The 17467-nt window shown below is 38.7% G+C and overlaps 1 protein-coding gene across 5 annotated transcripts in view; it reads left to right on the top strand.

The window, feature by feature from the left end:
• Positions 1-17467, top strand: part of ANO10 (anoctamin 10) — a 217970-nt gene that overhangs the window by 24300 nt on the left and 176203 nt on the right. For all 5 annotated transcript variants that reach the window (XR_009222230.1, XM_058556041.1, XM_058556033.1 and 2 more), the window contains exons 5-7: positions 12595-12714; positions 14928-15497; positions 16974-17029. Coding sequence is in view for 4 of the 5 variants with exons in the window: in XM_058556041.1 (XP_058412024.1) it covers positions 12595-12714; positions 14928-15497; positions 16974-17029 (746 nt within the window). In the remaining variant the exon portion in view is untranslated. The remainder of the gene's footprint in view (positions 1-12594; positions 12715-14927; positions 15498-16973; positions 17030-17467) is intronic.

The following is a 17467-nucleotide window of genomic DNA, read 5'->3' as shown; positions in this document are numbered from 1 at the left end:
CAGAAATATTTTTAAGTTTTCACATAATTTTCTTAGGCTTTTCTACCATTTTCTTTACTGTGCTTTCAGTCTTTTCTTTTTTAGTAGCTTTTATTATGACTTTGTGTCAATAATAGTTTTATTTTTTTCTTATATTGCTTTTCTGAGCTCTCCCCTTCAGCTCTCATAGCTCTTTGAGTTTTGATTTCAGAGATGTGGCTTGCTTTAATTTCATGAAGAATTCCGTAGTTTTTCATTGCTTGATGCCCTAATTTTCTGCTGTGTTTCTTCTCTGCCTTTCGTTTATGGTTTTTTTTCCCCCTTGTAGCATTTTTACATAATTCTATGCCAATTTCTTTGTAGTTATTACTTTTTTTTTAATTTTATTGAGGTGATAATAGTTTATAACATTGTGAAATTTCAGGTGTACATTATTATTCATCAGTCACCGTATATATGTGCCCCTTTACTCCTTTTGTGCACCCCCCAGCCCCCTTCTCCTCTGGTAACCACTAGGCTGTTTTCTTTGACCATGTGTTTGTTTATCTTCCACATATGAGTGAAATCATGTGGTGTTTGTCTTTCTCTGTCTGACTTATTTCACTTAACATAATACCCTCAAGGTCCATCCATATTGTTGCAAATGGGACAATTTTGTCTTTTTTAAGGCTGAGTAGTATTCCATTGTATATATATACCACACCTTCTTTATCCATTCATCAGTTGATGGGCACTTGGGTTGCTTCCATGTCTTGGATATTTGAATAGTGCTGCAAAGAACATAGGAGTGCATAAGTCTCTTTGAATTGTTGATTTCAAGTTGTTTGGCTAAATACTCAATAGTGAGATAGCTGGGTCATATGGTATTTCTATTTTTAATTTTTTGAGGAATCTCCCTACTGTTTTCCATAGTGGCTGCACCAGTTTGCGTTCCTACCAGCAGTATATGAGGGTTCACTTCTCTCCACATCCTCTCCAACATTTGATATTTTTTGTCTTGGTGATTATAGCCATTCTCACAGGTGTAAGGTGATATCTCATTATAGTTTTGATTTGCATTTCCCTGATGATTAGTGATGTTGAACATCTTTTCATATGCCTGTTGCCCATCTGTATATCTTTCTTGGAAAAATGTCTGTTCATATCATCTGTCCATTTTTTGATTGGGTTGTTTGTTTTTTAGTTGTTCAGTTGTGTGAGTTCTTTATATATTATGGAGATTAACCCCTTGTTGGATATATGCTTTGCAAATACTTTCTCCCAGCTGGTGGGTTGTCTTTTCATTTTGATTCTGGTTTCATTTGCCTTGCAGAAGCTCTTTAGTCTGATATAGTCCCATTTGTTCATTTTTTCTTTTGTTTCCCATGCCTGAGTACACATGGTATTTGAAAAGATGCTGCTAAGACCAATGTCAAAGAATGTACTGCCTGTATTTTCTTCTAGTAATTTTATGGTTTTGGATCTTACATTCAAGTCTTTAATACGTTTTGAGTTAATTTTTGTGTATAACGTAAGATAATGGTCTACTTTCATTCTTTTGCATGTGGCTGTGCACTTTTCCCAGCACTATTTATTGAAGAAACTTTCCTTTCTCTGTTGTCTGCTCTTGGCTCCTTTGTCGAAGATTAGCTGTCCGTAGAGGTGTGGTTTTATTTCCGGGCTTTCAGTTCTGTTCCATTGATCTATGTGTATGTTTTTGTCCCAGTACCATGCTGTTTTGATTACTATAGCTTTGTAGTATATTTTGAAGTCAGGTATTGTGATGCCTCCAGCTTTGTTCTTTTTTCTCAGGATTGCTTTAGCTATTCGGGGTCTCTTGTTGCCCCATATGAATTTTAGGATTCTTTGTTCTATTTCTGTGAAGAATGTCATTGGGATTCTGATTGAGATTGCATTGATTTTGTAGATTGCTTTACATAATATGGACATTTTAGCTATGTTTCTTCCAGTCCATGTGCATGGGATGTCTTTCCATTTCTGTATGTCATCATTGATTTCTTTCAATACTGTCTTATAGTTTTCATTGTATAGGTCTTTCACCTCTTTGATTAAATTTATTCCTAGATATTTTATTCTTTTTGTTGTGATTGTAAATGGGATTGTATCCTTGAGTTCTCTTTCTGTTAGTTCATTATTAGAGTATAGAAAAGCAACTGAATTTTATAGGTTGATTTTGTACCCTGCAACTTTGTTGTAGTTGTTGCTTATTTCTAAAAGTTTTCTGATGAATTCTTTAGGGTTTTCTATATATTTAATCATGTCATCTGCAAACAGTGAGAGTTTCACTTCTTCCTAACGAGTTTGGATACTTTTTATTTCTTTTTCTTACCTAATTGCTCTGGCCAAAACCTCCAGTACTGTTTTGAATAAGAGTGGCAAGAGTGGGCACCCTTGTCTTGTTCCTGTTCTCAGAGGGATGGCTTTCAGGTTTTCACCATTGAGTATGATTTGCCTGTGGGTTTGTCATATATGGCCTTTATTATGAGGTACTTTCCTTCTATACCCATTTTATTGAGACTTTTTATCATAAATGGATATTGGATCTTGTAAAATCTTTCTCTGCATTTATTGAGATGAATTTGTGATTTTTATTCCTCATTTTGTCAGTATGGTATATCACCTTGATTGATTTGTGGATGTTGAACCATCCCTGCGTCCCTGGTATAAATCCCACTTCATCGTGGTGTATGATCCTTTTAATGTATTGCTGTATTTGGTTTGCCAGTATTTTGTTGAGGATTTTTGCATCTACGTTCATCAGCGATATTGGCCTGTAATTTTCCTTCTTTGTGTTGTCATTGTATGGCTTTGGGATCAGGGTGGTGTTGGCATCATAGAATGAATTAGGAAGTGTTCCATCTTCTTCAATTTTTTGTAATAATTTGAGAAGGATAGGTATTAACTCTTTGAATGTTTGGTAGAATTCTCCAGAGAAGCCATCTGGTCCTGGACTTTTATTTTGTGGCAGGTTTTTGATTACTGTTTCAATCTCTTTACTTGTGGTTGATCTATGGGGATTCTCTATTTCTTCTTGATTCGTTTTTGGGAGGTTGTATGAGTCTAAGATTTTATCCATTTCTTCTAGATTGTCCAATATGTTGGCATATAGTTTTTCATAGTATTCTCTTATAATCCTTTGTGTTTCTGTGGTGTCTGTTATAATTTTTCCTCTTTCCTTTCTAATTTTATTTATTTCAGCCTTCTCTCTCTTTTTCTTAGCGAATCTGGCTAAGGGTTTGTCAATTTTTTTATCTTCTCAGAGAACCAGCTCTTAGTTTCACTGATCCTTTCTACTGATGTTTTGGTTTCTATTTCATTTATTTCTGCTCTAATTTTTATTATTTCCCTCCTTCTGCTGACTTTGGGCCTTGTTTGTTCTTTTTCTATTTCTGTTAAGTATAGTTTAAAATTACTTAGAGGTTTTTCTTGTTTGTTGAGGTGGGCCTGTATTACTATGAATTTCCCTCTTACAACTGCTTTTGCTGCACCCTATAAGAGTTGGTATGATGTATTTTCGTTTGCATTTGTCTCCAGATATTTTTTGATTTCTCCTTTGATTTCTTCATTGATCCAATGGTTGTTCAGTAGCATGTTGTTTATTCTCCACGTATTTGTGACTTTCCCAGCTTTTTTCTTGTAGTTGATTTCTAGTTTCACAGCATTGTGGTTGGAAAAGATGCTTGATATGATTTCAGTCTTCTTAAATTTATTGAGGCTTGCCTTGTTTCCCAGCATATGGTCTATCTTTGAGAATGTTCCATGTGCACTTGAGAAGAAAGTGTATTCTGCTGTTTTTGGATGGAGTGTTCTATATATACCCATTAAGTCCATCTAGTCTAGTTTTTCATTTAATTCCACTATTTCTTTGTTGACTTTCTGTCTGGATGATCTATCCATTGATGTAAGTGAGGTGTTAAGGTCCTCTACTATTATTGTGTTGCTGTTAATTTCTCCCTTATGTCTGTTAATAATTGCTTTATGTACTTTGGTGCTCCTGTGTTAGGTGCATATATATTCATAAGTGTTCTGTCCTTTTGGTGGAAAGTCCCTTTTATCATTATATACTGTCCCTCTTTGTCTCTCATTGTCTTTTTTATCCTGAAGTCTACTTTGTCTGATATAAGTATGGCAACACCTGCTTTCTTTTGTTTTCCATTTGCTTGGGGTGTCATCCTCTCTCCCTTCACTCTGAGCCCATGTTCGTGTTTGGAGCTGAGGTGTGTTTCCTGGAGGCGGCATATTGTTGGGTCTTGTTTTTGAATCCATCTAACCATTCTGTGTCTTTTTTGTTTGTGTGTGTGAGAAAGACTAGCCCTGAGCTAACATCCGATACCAATCTTCCTCTTTTATGCTGAGGAAGATTGGCTCTGGGCTAACATTCATGCCCATCTTCCTCTACTTTATATGGGACGCCACCACAGCGTGGTTTGACACGCAGTGCGTCGGTGCATGCCTGGGATCTGAACCTGCGAACCACGGGCTGCCGAAGTGGAGTGCACACACTTAACTGCTGCACCACCGGGCTGGCCCCCCTACTCTGTGTCTTTTTATTGGAGAATTCAATCCATTTACATTTAGAGTGATTATTGATATGTTAGGGCTTAATACTTCTATTTTATCTCTTGTTTTCTGGTTGTTCTGTATTTCCCTTGTTTCTTGTCCTGTGTGTTTCTGACTGCCATTTCAGTTTGGTGATTTTCTGTGATGGTTTTCTCAGTTTTCCCTTTATTTATCTTTTGTGTCTCTGTTCTGATTTTTTATTTAGTGGTTACCATGAGGTTTGTATAAAAGTCTTGTAGATGAGATAGTCCATTTTCTGGTAGCCTCTTATCTTCTTAGCCTAAACAGTTTCCATCCCTTTCCTCTTCCCTGTCTAAGTTATTGTTGTCACAACTTATTCCATTTTGTGTATGAGTTTGTGATTAAAATGAAGTGATTACAGTTATTTTGGATGCTTTCCTTCCTTTTATTTTAATGCTATAATTCAGTGTTTGCTAACCTGTTCTGGTAGAGAGCTGCAATTTTCTGATTTTGTCTGTCTATTTATATCCTTCCTCAAGGCTTTGTAAACCTTTTCTATTTTTTTCAGGTATGATGGCCTTTTTGATCCTTTCTTGTTGAGGGTGGGTCTTGTGGCTATGAACTCCCTCAGCTTTTGTTTATCTCAGAAAGTTCTTATTTCTGCATCGTATCTGAAGGATAGTTTCCCTGGGTAGAGTATTCTTGGCTGAAAGTTTTTGTCTTGCTTTATTTTGAATATATCTTGCCACTCTCTCCTAGCCTGTAAGGTTTCTGCTGAGAAATCTGCTAGAAGCCTGATAGGAGTTCCTTTGTAGGTTATTTTCTTCTGCCTTGCTGCCCTTAATATTTTTTCTTTGTCATTGACTTTTGCCAGTTTTACTAATATATGCCTTTTAGAAGGTCTTTGTACATTAATGTAATTGGGAGTTCTGTTGGCTTCATTTACTTGTACTTCCAGCTCTTTCCCCAGGTTTGGGAAGTTCTCAGCTATTATTTCTCTGAACAAGCTCTCTGCTCCTTTCTCCCTCTCTTCTCTGTCTGGAATACCTATAATCTTTATGTTGCATTTCCTAATTGAGTTGGATATTTCTCGGAGAATTTCTTCATTTCTTTTTAGCCCTAGTTCTCTCTCCTCTTCCACGTGAAGTGTTTCTGTATTTCTGTCCTCTAAATTACTGATTCTGTCCTCCATAATGTCAGCTCTGTTTTTTTAAGGATTTAGATTGTTTTTTATCTCATTCATTGTGTTCTTCATCCCCAGCATTTCTGTTTTTTTTTTTTTTTTTTTTTTTTTTGTGAGGAGGTCAGCCCTGAGCTAACATCCGCCAATCCTCCTCTTTTTTTGCTGAGGAAGACGGCCCTGGGCTAACATCGGTGCCCATCTTCCTCCACTTTATATGGGACGCCGCCACAGCATGGCTTACCAAGCAGTACTTCGGTGCGCGCCCGGGATCCGAACCAGCGAACCCCGGGCCGCCGCAGCGGAGCACGCGCACTTAACTGCTTGCGCCACCGGGCCGGCCCCTTCTGTTTGTTTTTTATTAGAGTTTCAATCTCTTTTGTGAAGAATTCCCTCTGCTCATTAATTTTATTCCTGAGTTCATTGAACTGTCTTTCTGAGTTTTCTTGTAACTTGTTGAGTTTCTTTATGATCACTGTTTTTAATTCTGTGTCGTTTAGATTGTAAATTTCTGTAACTTCAGGATTGGTTTCTGGACACTTGTCATTTTGCTTCTGGTCAGGAGTGTTAATGTATTCTTCATGCTGTTTGATGGGGTGGACCTTTGCTGGTGCATTATGGTAGTATATGGTTGCAGATTCTAACTGCCACCACTGGGAGTGGGACAGGAGCTATGTTTTCTGAGCCTGCTGCTTCCGCTGGCAGTTGTGCCCGTCCATTGGAAGTTGTGCTGATAGTGCTCTCTACATTTGCCTGCTGGCTGCTGCTGCTTCACACACGCAGGAGCAGGTGCTCTGGCGGGGATCTCCTGCCATGGACCACTGGCTGAGCTGATGTGCCAGGTGGGATGGAGGGCGAAGGGACGCTTTCTTTCCTGCCCGTGCTCCCACTCTGCACTCACTGGCAGCCTACTGGGCTGCTTGGCTTGGTGTGGGGGCTCCTGGGGTGTGGAATGTTCCTGTGGGCTGGGAAGCAACTTTGAGAGCAAAAGCGTTCCTGCAGAGGGCTGCCTTTTCCCTCATCTCCTCCCAGAGTTGGGTGCTGGCTATTGCGTGAGGTCCTGCGTCCTAGATTGCTGCCTCTAGGGAGGGAGAGGAGATCTGCTTACCTCCTTCCACTGCTTCCCAGGGGATCCAGTACCCCCCACCTTCAGACATGTGGTTGCATGGATCTCTCAGACGTCTGTTGTGTTGTGTGGATGTCCTCTGTTGGTTAATGAATGTCCTTTTTGTTGTATCTTCAGGGGGAGAGACTAAGGGAACAGCTCACTCTGCCATGATGCTGACATCACTCTACTTATTTTTTAACAAACCCCTATTTTTTCCAGACTGGCTACTTTTGGAAGGAAGTATGTGTGTTGGAGAGAGGGGATGTTGGAGGCCTCCAGTAGGGAACTGGGGTAGCCAGCAACTTGGATTTTGCCTGGCAGTGCGATCTCCTTGAGTCATCTCAGGCCCTGCAGAGAGCATCCTTGGAGCCCTGTTCTTGCAGGAGTTTTTGCTGGGTTTGGCCTTTAGGTCTGTCTTTGGCCAACCAAGCACCAGAACTACTTGCCCTCCATCCCTGGGTTCTAGCAGGCAGCTCTTTCTTCCAAGATGGCACACCTGCACTTTCCCCGATTCAGCCTCCTCTGTCTTGTCTGGCTGTGGTGCCAGGCAGGGAGCAGACATGCTTCAGGGGTCTGCCTTACATCCTCTTTTGCCTGCATTCTGGGCAAGGGTACAGTGGTGTACCACCCCTCACTGTCCAGGGCAACCCTGCCCTCTGCCTGCTTGGCCCAGGTCTGCAGAAGAATGGGTACTTTTAGCTTAGCCTGGACTGATTTTTGAGACTTCTTTTTGTAGTTTGTGATTTGGATTTATGGTTTTTTTCTTACTTTCATCAAAGATGGGGGTTTATATTTACGTTTCTTTTTTCCTTTGTTGTTTTTGATTTGATGTCATGAACAAGAGCAGGGCAGAGGTGTCTTTCTGCCACTTTTTGTTACCAGGAGTTCCACATTCTGTATTTAAGCAGTTTGGTACCATTCCAAAATTTTAAATCTTTCTCTTTTTTTTAAATTATTTATAGTAGTTTTCCTTTCTTTCTTTCTTTTTTTTTTTTTGTGGAATATTGGCCCTGAGCTAACATCTGTTGCCAGTCTTCCTCCTTTTTCCCTTTTTTCTCCCCAAAGCCCCAGTACATAGTTGTATGTCCTGGTTGTAGGTCCTTCTAATTCTTCTATGTGGGACGCTGCCTCAGCATGGCTTGCTGAGTGGTGCATAGGTCTGCACCCAGGATCTGAACCAGCGAACCCCAGGCTACCGAAGCAGAATGTGTGAATTTAACTGCTACGCCACCGGGCCAGCCCCTAAATCTTTCTTTGTCTCTTAATGGGAAGGCATATTTTCAGTATATATATTTCGTTATACATCAAACTGTATATTTCATTGTACATCAAATAAAATACAAAGCAGACTGAGGCACTGTCCTGGTTGTCCCTTTTCTTCCTGTTCATCCACGTTAATCATGGCATCATGTGGCAATCACTGCTTCCACCTGTTAGTTTCTACGCAGGTACATCCTCTTTGGTGTGATCGGGACAAAGAGTGAGTGTGCGCTTTTGTTGGATGGGATCAGCAGCAGTTTTCCAAATGCTCCCAGTTGCTTCTAAGAGAGAAATTTTCAACTGAATGAAAACCTTGAAGGAAATATGTAAATAGATTTCTCTTGGGTGTGTAGGTAGCCAGTTTGGTGTCCTGAAGCCATAATAGAAATAACTTTCCTGCTGGCAGGATGAGGCTTTTATAAACAAGGATGCTGCCTCCCTTCCTCCCTTATCTCCTTCCCTCCCTCCCTCTCTCTTTTTTTGTAATAAATATAAAAACAATAAAGTCATCTCAATCATGGTCAGTTGAAATTTTTTAATACCATCTGAGATAAGAATCATAGTTAAGTTGTCAAGGATGGATTTTAAAATTCTGCTTTATTCTCTTCCTTTATGTCTTTGAAAATATGGTCCCTAAAATGCTGTGTTTATATCATAATATTTGGTTGAAGACAAAATGGTATATGCATAATTATAAACTGAGAACTACTTTCAGAGTGCAAATTTTAGAACTAATAAAACTTAGAGTAACTTAAAATCCTAGATTTTCATGAAGTTAACCCATAGAAATAAGTGGACAAGCCTTTAAGTTTTGTGGTAACCACTCCCTGGAGCAGCCTCTTCCCTGAAGCGGGTCGGGAGGAGAGATTGTAACCTGCTCAGTGTGCTCACCGTCAACTGTGAGAGCTGGCCAAGCTTTCATGAGAAACACTCTCTGTTATCTTAGGTTTAATTTGATTTTACGTGCAATGATTATCATTTTGTTTGCTATAATGTTGTGTTTTGAAGAAAGCTTTCATTCAGTAGATGGCAACTTGTGTCATTGTAAACGTGATCTTGAAGCAGTTGGGTGGTGGTGTGAGGTCTGCACTTTCTGGCTCTCCCTCATTCCATCAAACAGCAAACAATGGGAGAACTAGAAACTGGCTATATGTGTCTTAGCCGGCAGTGTTCATCTTCTTGGGCATCCCATTTCTAGTTTTCTGTGTGAGCTAAGATCTCTTCATACCCTCAGACTCTGCCTTCTCCTGTTGATTCCTGATAGTCAGTAGTCATGCAAATAACCTAATGAAAGATTGTCTTTAGATAGAGGAGTTAAGGGAAGCAAGAATTTCTTATGTATTAACTGTTTTCTAAAGCATGTTATTTAATTTAAGTTAAAGCTCTGTCTCAAAATGTGTATCAGATGATTATCATGTTTTGATTGATGAGATATGGCACATCTCATATTAGGTCTTTAATATATATTGTTATTCTTTTAGGACATTATGGTAATTACTTCAGAATATCTTCTGTATACAAATGGATTGATTAGAGTGGTCAGATTACAATCTGTCTTCTAAAATTATTAATCAACCTTATAAAAATAATAGAGTAGATTTCAAGTAAATGTCATGTAGCAGGCATGTACATAACAAGATTAAGCTATTGATATATATATTGCTGGGTACAGCAGCATGTATATGTATATACATACACATATTGTGTTTTGCCACATACATATTTGCAGTTTTTATATTAAGCAGGGATGAAAACAATACAGGAATATAAAAATGTATTTTGAAAACACAAGTATCCCTGAGAAGCAGTTTTTTTCATTATTAAGACAAAGTGTTCTGTTCACACCTGAGTGCCGGAGTCAGGTGGGGCCTGGGAGGGGGCGCTGGGCTGCAGCAGCAGCTGCAGTGGGAAAGGGAGCCTTATCTCTATTGTGCAAAGGCTGCGCTAGCCTTCTCTCCCTGTTGATGTTCTGTGCACTCATCACCCCTTTGCTGGATTGGAAGCAGCTTGACGTGCTCCTCCGTGTTGCACAGAGATACTGTAAGGAGTTGTGAGAGAGATTTTTGTTTTTACTTTTGAAGTAAACACGTCACATTAACCAAAGACAGAAACATTACTGTATTAGTATTGTTATTGCACTGTTTAATTGAGGGTCCTACTATAAGCCAGGTTACTTACAGCCTCCCTTAAATTAGATTTGGGTTTGTTTAGCTAATTGTTAAATGGCTGTAATAGTAATAACCCTAGTGCTTGATAACAGATCATTCAGCATTCTTGAAGGAAGGAATCTTGGTTGAAGTTGTTCTTTTCTTTAAATAGGCCTGCACAGCATCATATTTTCCTTTGAAGGTAAGGCTCATGTTAATTACATTCTTAGCTGACATGAGAAAGTTAAAGGATTAAAAAACCCCCAAAACCTCTATTTTTAGAAGCTGAAACCAGAACCATGCTTTTGGCATTGATGGCGAAGAGAAGCCCAGTAATTTAGGACCTGCGGCTTTCTAGTTTCTCTAGGTCCCTCGGTTCACAGTCCTATTTTTAGAAGTATACAACCTGGTTTTTATGTCTGCCTGGAAAGTCTTCTATAGTAGAATGGAGCCATCTTTATAAAAGAACTTTAGAAATAGTAAAATAATAATTTTGATGCTGTAAGTCAGCTTGAAGTTAAAAAACCTGATGTAGTCGTTGAAAAAGATAGTAAGAGGAAAGAATAAGGTGCAGCTGTGCATACCCAAATACAAGATGAGAATCAGAATAGTTGTGAGTGATCAACTTTCGCTCATGTTAGCTGAAGAAAAATCCACTGAAACACTTTAGAGTAAAAATATTAAAAAATGGATTTGACAGCACCAGAGGCTCTTATAACTTAAGCCGTATACCTTTTTAGCCTAGTTACTGGTATTTTGAGTGTATACCATTTTCAAGCATTAAGAAGGAGGATTTCATCACAACCCTTTTGAAGCCTTTTCCCCTCTGTATAACTTAGGTATGAGATATTATTGTAAGAAGAACCATCTATTAAGAATCTTTTTTTTCAGACCCAGACTTTTTCCTATTGTTAGTTATCTCCTCTTTATTATTTTTCATTTCTAAGAAGTTAGGTTTGCTTTTCAATTACTCTGAAGATTTTGTGATAGGGCATCTGTCCTAAGAATACCGTCTCTCTCTGTTATACGTGGTATTTCTACAGTGAAACCGTGAATCATGTTTCTCTTTCACGCTGCACTCATTAATTTGCTATCCTCAGTGAAGGGCCTGTTGCCTGATATGCTCATCGCCTGTCTTTGGTGACAAGGTAGATAGGAGATAAGGGAGGCAGCCCTTAGAAGAGATGAGCTGATAAATCTTAAAGGCTCAAAGCTTATCAGTGGATGAAAACAGCAAAGCATCCTTTCTTGATGCAAATTTAGTCTTATAAGCAGCCATATTCTTTAGTAAGAGACTATACTAGGAACTTGTATGAAAGTACTCCATCTCCCCAAATAGGGCATAAGTTTTCCATGTCTGCTGAACACTTTCTGTTAAAGACCTGAAGACCCTCCCTCCCAGTGGGTCACTCTAAGTAATTGTGGATGAGAGAATGCCCCATTCTTTTTTATATTTCCAGAGGATATTGTCTGTGGTTAAATTCATTTGTCTCTTTCAGATATTTGCATGAGTGTTAAAAGCATACTAGTCAAATGACTGCTGAAAGTAGGAAGTCGTTATTTGATTTCGATATTTGCTGTTTGTAAATTTAAGCCTTTGTTATCGGATTAGAAAAGACGAAAATGATTTTGAAAATATTCAGTATCAACAAGAATGAAAGGAACTAAACATTTTCTTACCTAGTGGGAGGACAGATTGGTAAAATTTTTCTAGAGGCAGTTTTATAATATGTGTCCAAATTTAAAAGACATATACTCTTGGACCTTGCAATTCTAGTTCTAATTGTGTATAATGAGGAAATAGTAGACAGGTAGGAAAAGGTATATGTACAAGAATTTTATATTTATAATAGCAGAAAAAAAGGAAACAAGTATTTTTTTAATAGAGGATTAGATAAATTATACCACTTTATACAAGGAAATACTATACTGTTAAAAAGGACATTTCATGCTCTATTTATGTTGGCACTGAAAAATATTCATTACATGCAACTATGTAAGAAAAGATTATAAAACATTGTATATAATGTGTATGGAATGACACCATTTTTAAAATATATATTTATGGATGTATGTTTTGAAGTCCGGTTTTATACTTAGCTATTTGCAGTGGTTAATTTCTGTGAGAGAGAAAATAACTGGAGCCTCTCCAATTCTAATGTGTACATTTCTGTATGGTTTAAAATTTTACATCAACTTGTATTGCTTTCATAGTCAAAGTACTAAAGATATTCACATTCTGAAGGACAAAAGCATATCCACCTTGGGAGTAGGCAGTATAGCATCACTCTTTGTGTAGCGCTCCTCTCTTCCTGGAGTGTCTTGGTAGCATTTGGTCAAGCATGTCATGAGCAATCTGAATTCCGCTTCATGCAGTTTGGCGCATTTTCCCTCTGCAGTGAGAAGATTGCTCACGTCTGGCATCGTGATTCAGGTGTTTCCACTGCATGATAATGAAGCCCTGAAGAAGCTTGAGGACAGCTGGTATACTCGGTTTGCTTTAAAGTATCAGCCCATAGGTATGTATCAATACCGGTTCTCTTAGAGAAGAAGACCTGCTAATGAGAAATCACGATTCAGCAGTGGCGTTAATCCCTCTTGGGTAGATATTTCATACTCTGCTAGGCGGGGCTCACCAGCTACGTGTGGGAAAAAATTGGGGAGGGGGAATAAGATGGGTTACCTGACCTAGTTATTTATGCATTTTATTTCTAATACCATTTTAGATGAACTGAATTACAGACTGTCACTAAATTTCACCAACACAGGCAATTCAGAGTGGTCTTCGTGAGTTTGTGTCAGAGTAGAAGTAGAACAGATTTTATAAGAATTTAGCTTGTGAATCCTTCGTATTTGAAATTTTCTGTTTCTTTAGAGCTAATAATTTGGAGTGGGCCAAGCTGTGCTCGTTGTTAGGGGCAGACTAGCAAGCCTAAACATCTTTTGAGGTAGTTTATAAGGATCTTGGTGTGTATTACTGGATCTACACATTTTCTCTGAATACAGTTATAAGAATAACCATTAATTTGTTTGGTGTGTGTTGAACATTATTTTGTGTAAACTTATATCAATATGAATGTTTAAATTTTTTGGTTTACTTATATTTTTTAAGCATAAGGATTATATTTAAGTTGGTAGATTTCACCAAAAGCATTACTATCAGTTTTTCTTTAAAGGACATTTCTCTTTTGACTTTGTTTAAAGGAATCCCTCTAAAATAATTTCTTTCTAATTTCCGTTTCTGAAAACAACTGTTATAATATTGTAACAGTCATAAAAATTGTTTTTAAGATCAAATTTTGAAATTGCATTTTGAATTTTTTCGTGTATTCTTTGAAAGGAAACGATTTGTTTTTGATAGTTCCAGGTGATAGTTCCAGGTCATTTTATGTTCCACTTATATGACATTTTTGTCGCTTTGTTTGGCATTTAGGTGGCAGTAAATTTAAATACTGCCTCTAGGACTTGTGACAGTATCCAGTAGCTACTTCTTAGAAAGTGAGGGGGAAAGTGGGTTGATGGTGAGGTCTGAGCATGCTTGTGGTAGTGGGGTTGAGGCCTCTGGGAGTGCTGGGACGGGGGATGGTAGCTGGGGCACAGGCAAATTTTGAACTTCCCCTTAGATCAAAAGAGGGAGGTGGTCTGACTTAGAGCCCTGAACCATGAGAACTTTTTTCTTCATTGCTTGGATATCTGTTGACCTGATTCAGATTTGAGGTGACTTCATCATACCCACTGTTTTAACGTGCTACTGGGTTAGCTAGAAGAATTAAGGATAGGGGAAAATAGCTTATCCTTGTTTACTCTAACCCATCTCCATTGACTGATCTGACACATTATCTTAAAGAAAAATGTTTTAACTGCATATAATTAACCAAGAAATAATAACTTCGACTACTATACCTCCCCTACCCCCTGCCTCACACCCTGGTGCCAGTGCAGGATGCTTTTACACCCCATGTAGATGCGGCTGGCAAAGAATGCAGTGATTGTGACCTCCCTGGAGTTAATTAGCTTGTGTCAAGTTCACAGAATATTAACAGTAATGTTGCTTGGCCCTTCTTCTGCCCGGTCCTTTTAGGAAGGTATAGATAAATGTGTTCTATGGCTGTTCTAGAAGTTAACGTGTAGAATATTGTTTTGTGCTTTTGAATAATTTTTCTTTAGTGTACTGAAAAATTTACTGTGACACATTGATGAAAATTTATATTTTTGAGTAGGGGGAGCAAGATACTATGGTTGGGGAGTCCTCTTTCAAAAGAACAGCTATAACTATAGTATTAAAGTACGCGAAAAGTAAGGAGCATAAATTAAACCCCCAAATTAAAATGGTTCATTGGCTATGGCTGAAGTTAAACTAGGACCTTGGAGATTTGGGACAAGCTCCAAGCTGAGTTTTTCTTTGGGAAGACGGCATCCACCAGATGAGGAAGTAAAGAAGAAACAGACCCAGGGTGCCTGGCAGGGTATCCCCGGCAGCTGTGTCCTGGGCCCTACACTGGGGAAAGTGTCAGGCTTACTATACAGATAAGTGGGGGTCTTTGTAATGCATGGAGGATAGATTTACTGTCACACACTGATTGGGAGGTTATTAATATGAGGTTATTTAATAATATGAGGGTATTAAATGATCCCCACTTAACTGAAAAAATGAATAAGCTTACTTGAAATGATAAAAAAAAAAAAGTCTTTGGTGGTCTGTACTTAAGGTCTTTTTTTCCTTCCATTGTAGACAGTATTCGTGGCTACTTTGGGGAAACAATTGCTCTTTACTTTGGATTTTTGGAATATTTCACTTTTGCCTTAATCCCTATGGCGGTCATTGGGTTACCTTACTACATGTTTGCGTGGGAAGACTATGACAAGTACGTGATCTTCGCCTCCTTCAACCTGATCTGGTCCACAGTGATCCTGGAAGTGTGGAAGCGTGGCTGTGCCAGTATGACCTACAGGTGGGGGACACTGGTCATGAAGAGGCAATTTGAGGAGCCCCGGCCGGGATTTCATGGGGTCCTGGGTATCAATCTCGTCACTGGCAGAGAGGAACCTCTGTACCCCAGCTACAAGAGACAGTTGCGCATTTACCTGGTCTCTCTGCCGTTTGTGTGCCTCTGTCTCTATTTCTCTCTGTATGTCATGATGATTTACTTTGACATGGAGGCCTGGGCCTTGGATCTATACGAGGACAGTGGGTCCGAGTGGACCAGTGTCTTGCTCTATGTGCCCAGCATCATCTATGCCATTGTGATTGAGATCATGAACCGTCTCTATCGATACGCTGCCGAGTTTTTAACTTCATGGGGTAAGACTTGATGCTTTGTATTTATTTCTTATTTCCTATAAGAAGTACTGCTTAGATCATAGGATTCCTATAACTGCTATCTTGCAAAGAAGATGTTGCTCCTGGCTTATTATAGAGACATAAGGAAAAGTTCATTGGCTTTGTGAGCTCTGATCTCCAAATTGTGGCTGTCAGAGCTCTCATTTATTGAGTGTTAGTTACTATGTTCTAGGTGCCCAGCTAAGCACTTTATCCATCGTATCTCATTTTCACCTCCTCAGGACACCATGAAATAGAAGTTATTTCACCATTTTATGGATGAAGATACTGAGAATTAACAAGGTTCAGACAGCAAATTGTAAAGCCAGGCTAATCCAGACCTCTCTGTATCTAAAACCTGTGCTCTTAATACTATAATAGTGTGTTTTATGCTGAGGGTAACATAGATTGAATTATCTTCATGATACTCTGGCCAAATGAACTGTCTAGTATCTGAGAACCAATTGTCTAGTTGTGTGGAGTATCGAGGACTACTGTTGAGCTCAGCGAAGGGGGGTGTTCTTGTGTGTATCTGTGGTAAAAGATGGACTTGGTTATAGTTTAAAAATGGTCTTGATAGGCCATATACTCTTTATTTATTCATTCAAACAAATAAAGATGCTGTATTATTCCCAAGGAAGAAGTCTAAGCCTTAACTTCATGGACGATAAAGATATTTTAAAGTATTTTTATTAGTTGTATAGCAATAATAGCTACTCTATAGAGAGCTTTCCTTGTGCTGATACTGTGCTAAGGTTTTGTACTATTTCTAATCCTGACAGTGACCCTGGGGGGAGGGTAGTGTCAACCCTGTTTTGTAGGGGAGTAGGCTGAGTATCAGCAGGTTAAGTGACTTGCCCAAGGTCAGACAGTGGCTGAGTAGCTGAGTCGGGGTTCAAATCCAGGTCAGCCTAGCACTGCCTCCCTGTGCAAGATGATACATCTCTTCAGAATCTTCGTTTTTGTCCTTTGGCCCTGCTGTCTTGGGACCTGCACAGTGTTTCCTTTTCCTGGCTGCAGATGGAAATTTGAGTTTCCCTTTAAGTTAAGCCTTGTAAGCCACATGTTCAGACATCTTATTGCCCTACTTATTGCCCTACTTTTTAGAGGTTGCTATCAATTTTTCTATCACCACTTATTCAGGGTCTTTTTCTGGCTGGCTGTCGAGGCGATCATTTGCCAACGCATCCTACATTTCTTTGTTGCAGTAATATTTTAAAAATAATTTCAGACCACAGTGTGATTGCAGTACCACGAGAAATGTGTCCTAAATTTAGTTTCTTCCTTGTTTGATGTTCTCAGTGGTAAGCGATAGTGATTGACAGCCTAGCACATTTACTGACCGCGGCTCTGTTGTTGGACGCCTGTGCCTCAGCAGAAGTCTCACTGTAGTTCATGACAGTGCTCCCATGTTGCTTTCTTACCTGAGAGACATTACCTCTCCTTTTAATATTTTAGAGAATCACAGATTGGAATCTGCCTACCAGAATCACCTAATTCTGAAAGTTTTAGTGGTAAGTAGAGTTTTTGTATACAATTCCATTTTAATTATGAAACTAATGCATACTATTTAATATTTAGGAATGTAAATATGCAGACTTGCTTCTAATTTAAAAGGTGATAGTTAATATACTTTGTACAAGTAGGCAAGGATTGATTGATAGTGTGTTTACATATACATCCAATAGTCTTATTACAAATGTGCACGTGGTGTAATACTTCAAATATAGAAATTACTATTATAGCCAATTTCCAGTTATTTAAAAAGCTAATTGATCACTTCACAGACATGTTTCTATTATTTTCCTTTTGGTGACTTCTTTGAATGTTTCACTGTTCAACTTTCCTTCCCGTTACCCACAATTATGTTTAGTGATGGAACATTAAATTATTATTTTAAGAAATTTTGTCAAAGAAATTTCCTAAGTCCAGGAGGTTCCCAGCATGTTTTG

The sequence above is a fragment of the Diceros bicornis genome, chromosome 2 (genome assembly GCF_020826845.1).
Source record: "Diceros bicornis minor isolate mBicDic1 chromosome 2, mDicBic1.mat.cur, whole genome shotgun sequence".
NCBI lineage: Eukaryota > Metazoa > Chordata > Mammalia > Perissodactyla > Rhinocerotidae > Diceros > Diceros bicornis.
This window is presented reverse-complemented; position numbering and strand designations above follow the sequence as displayed.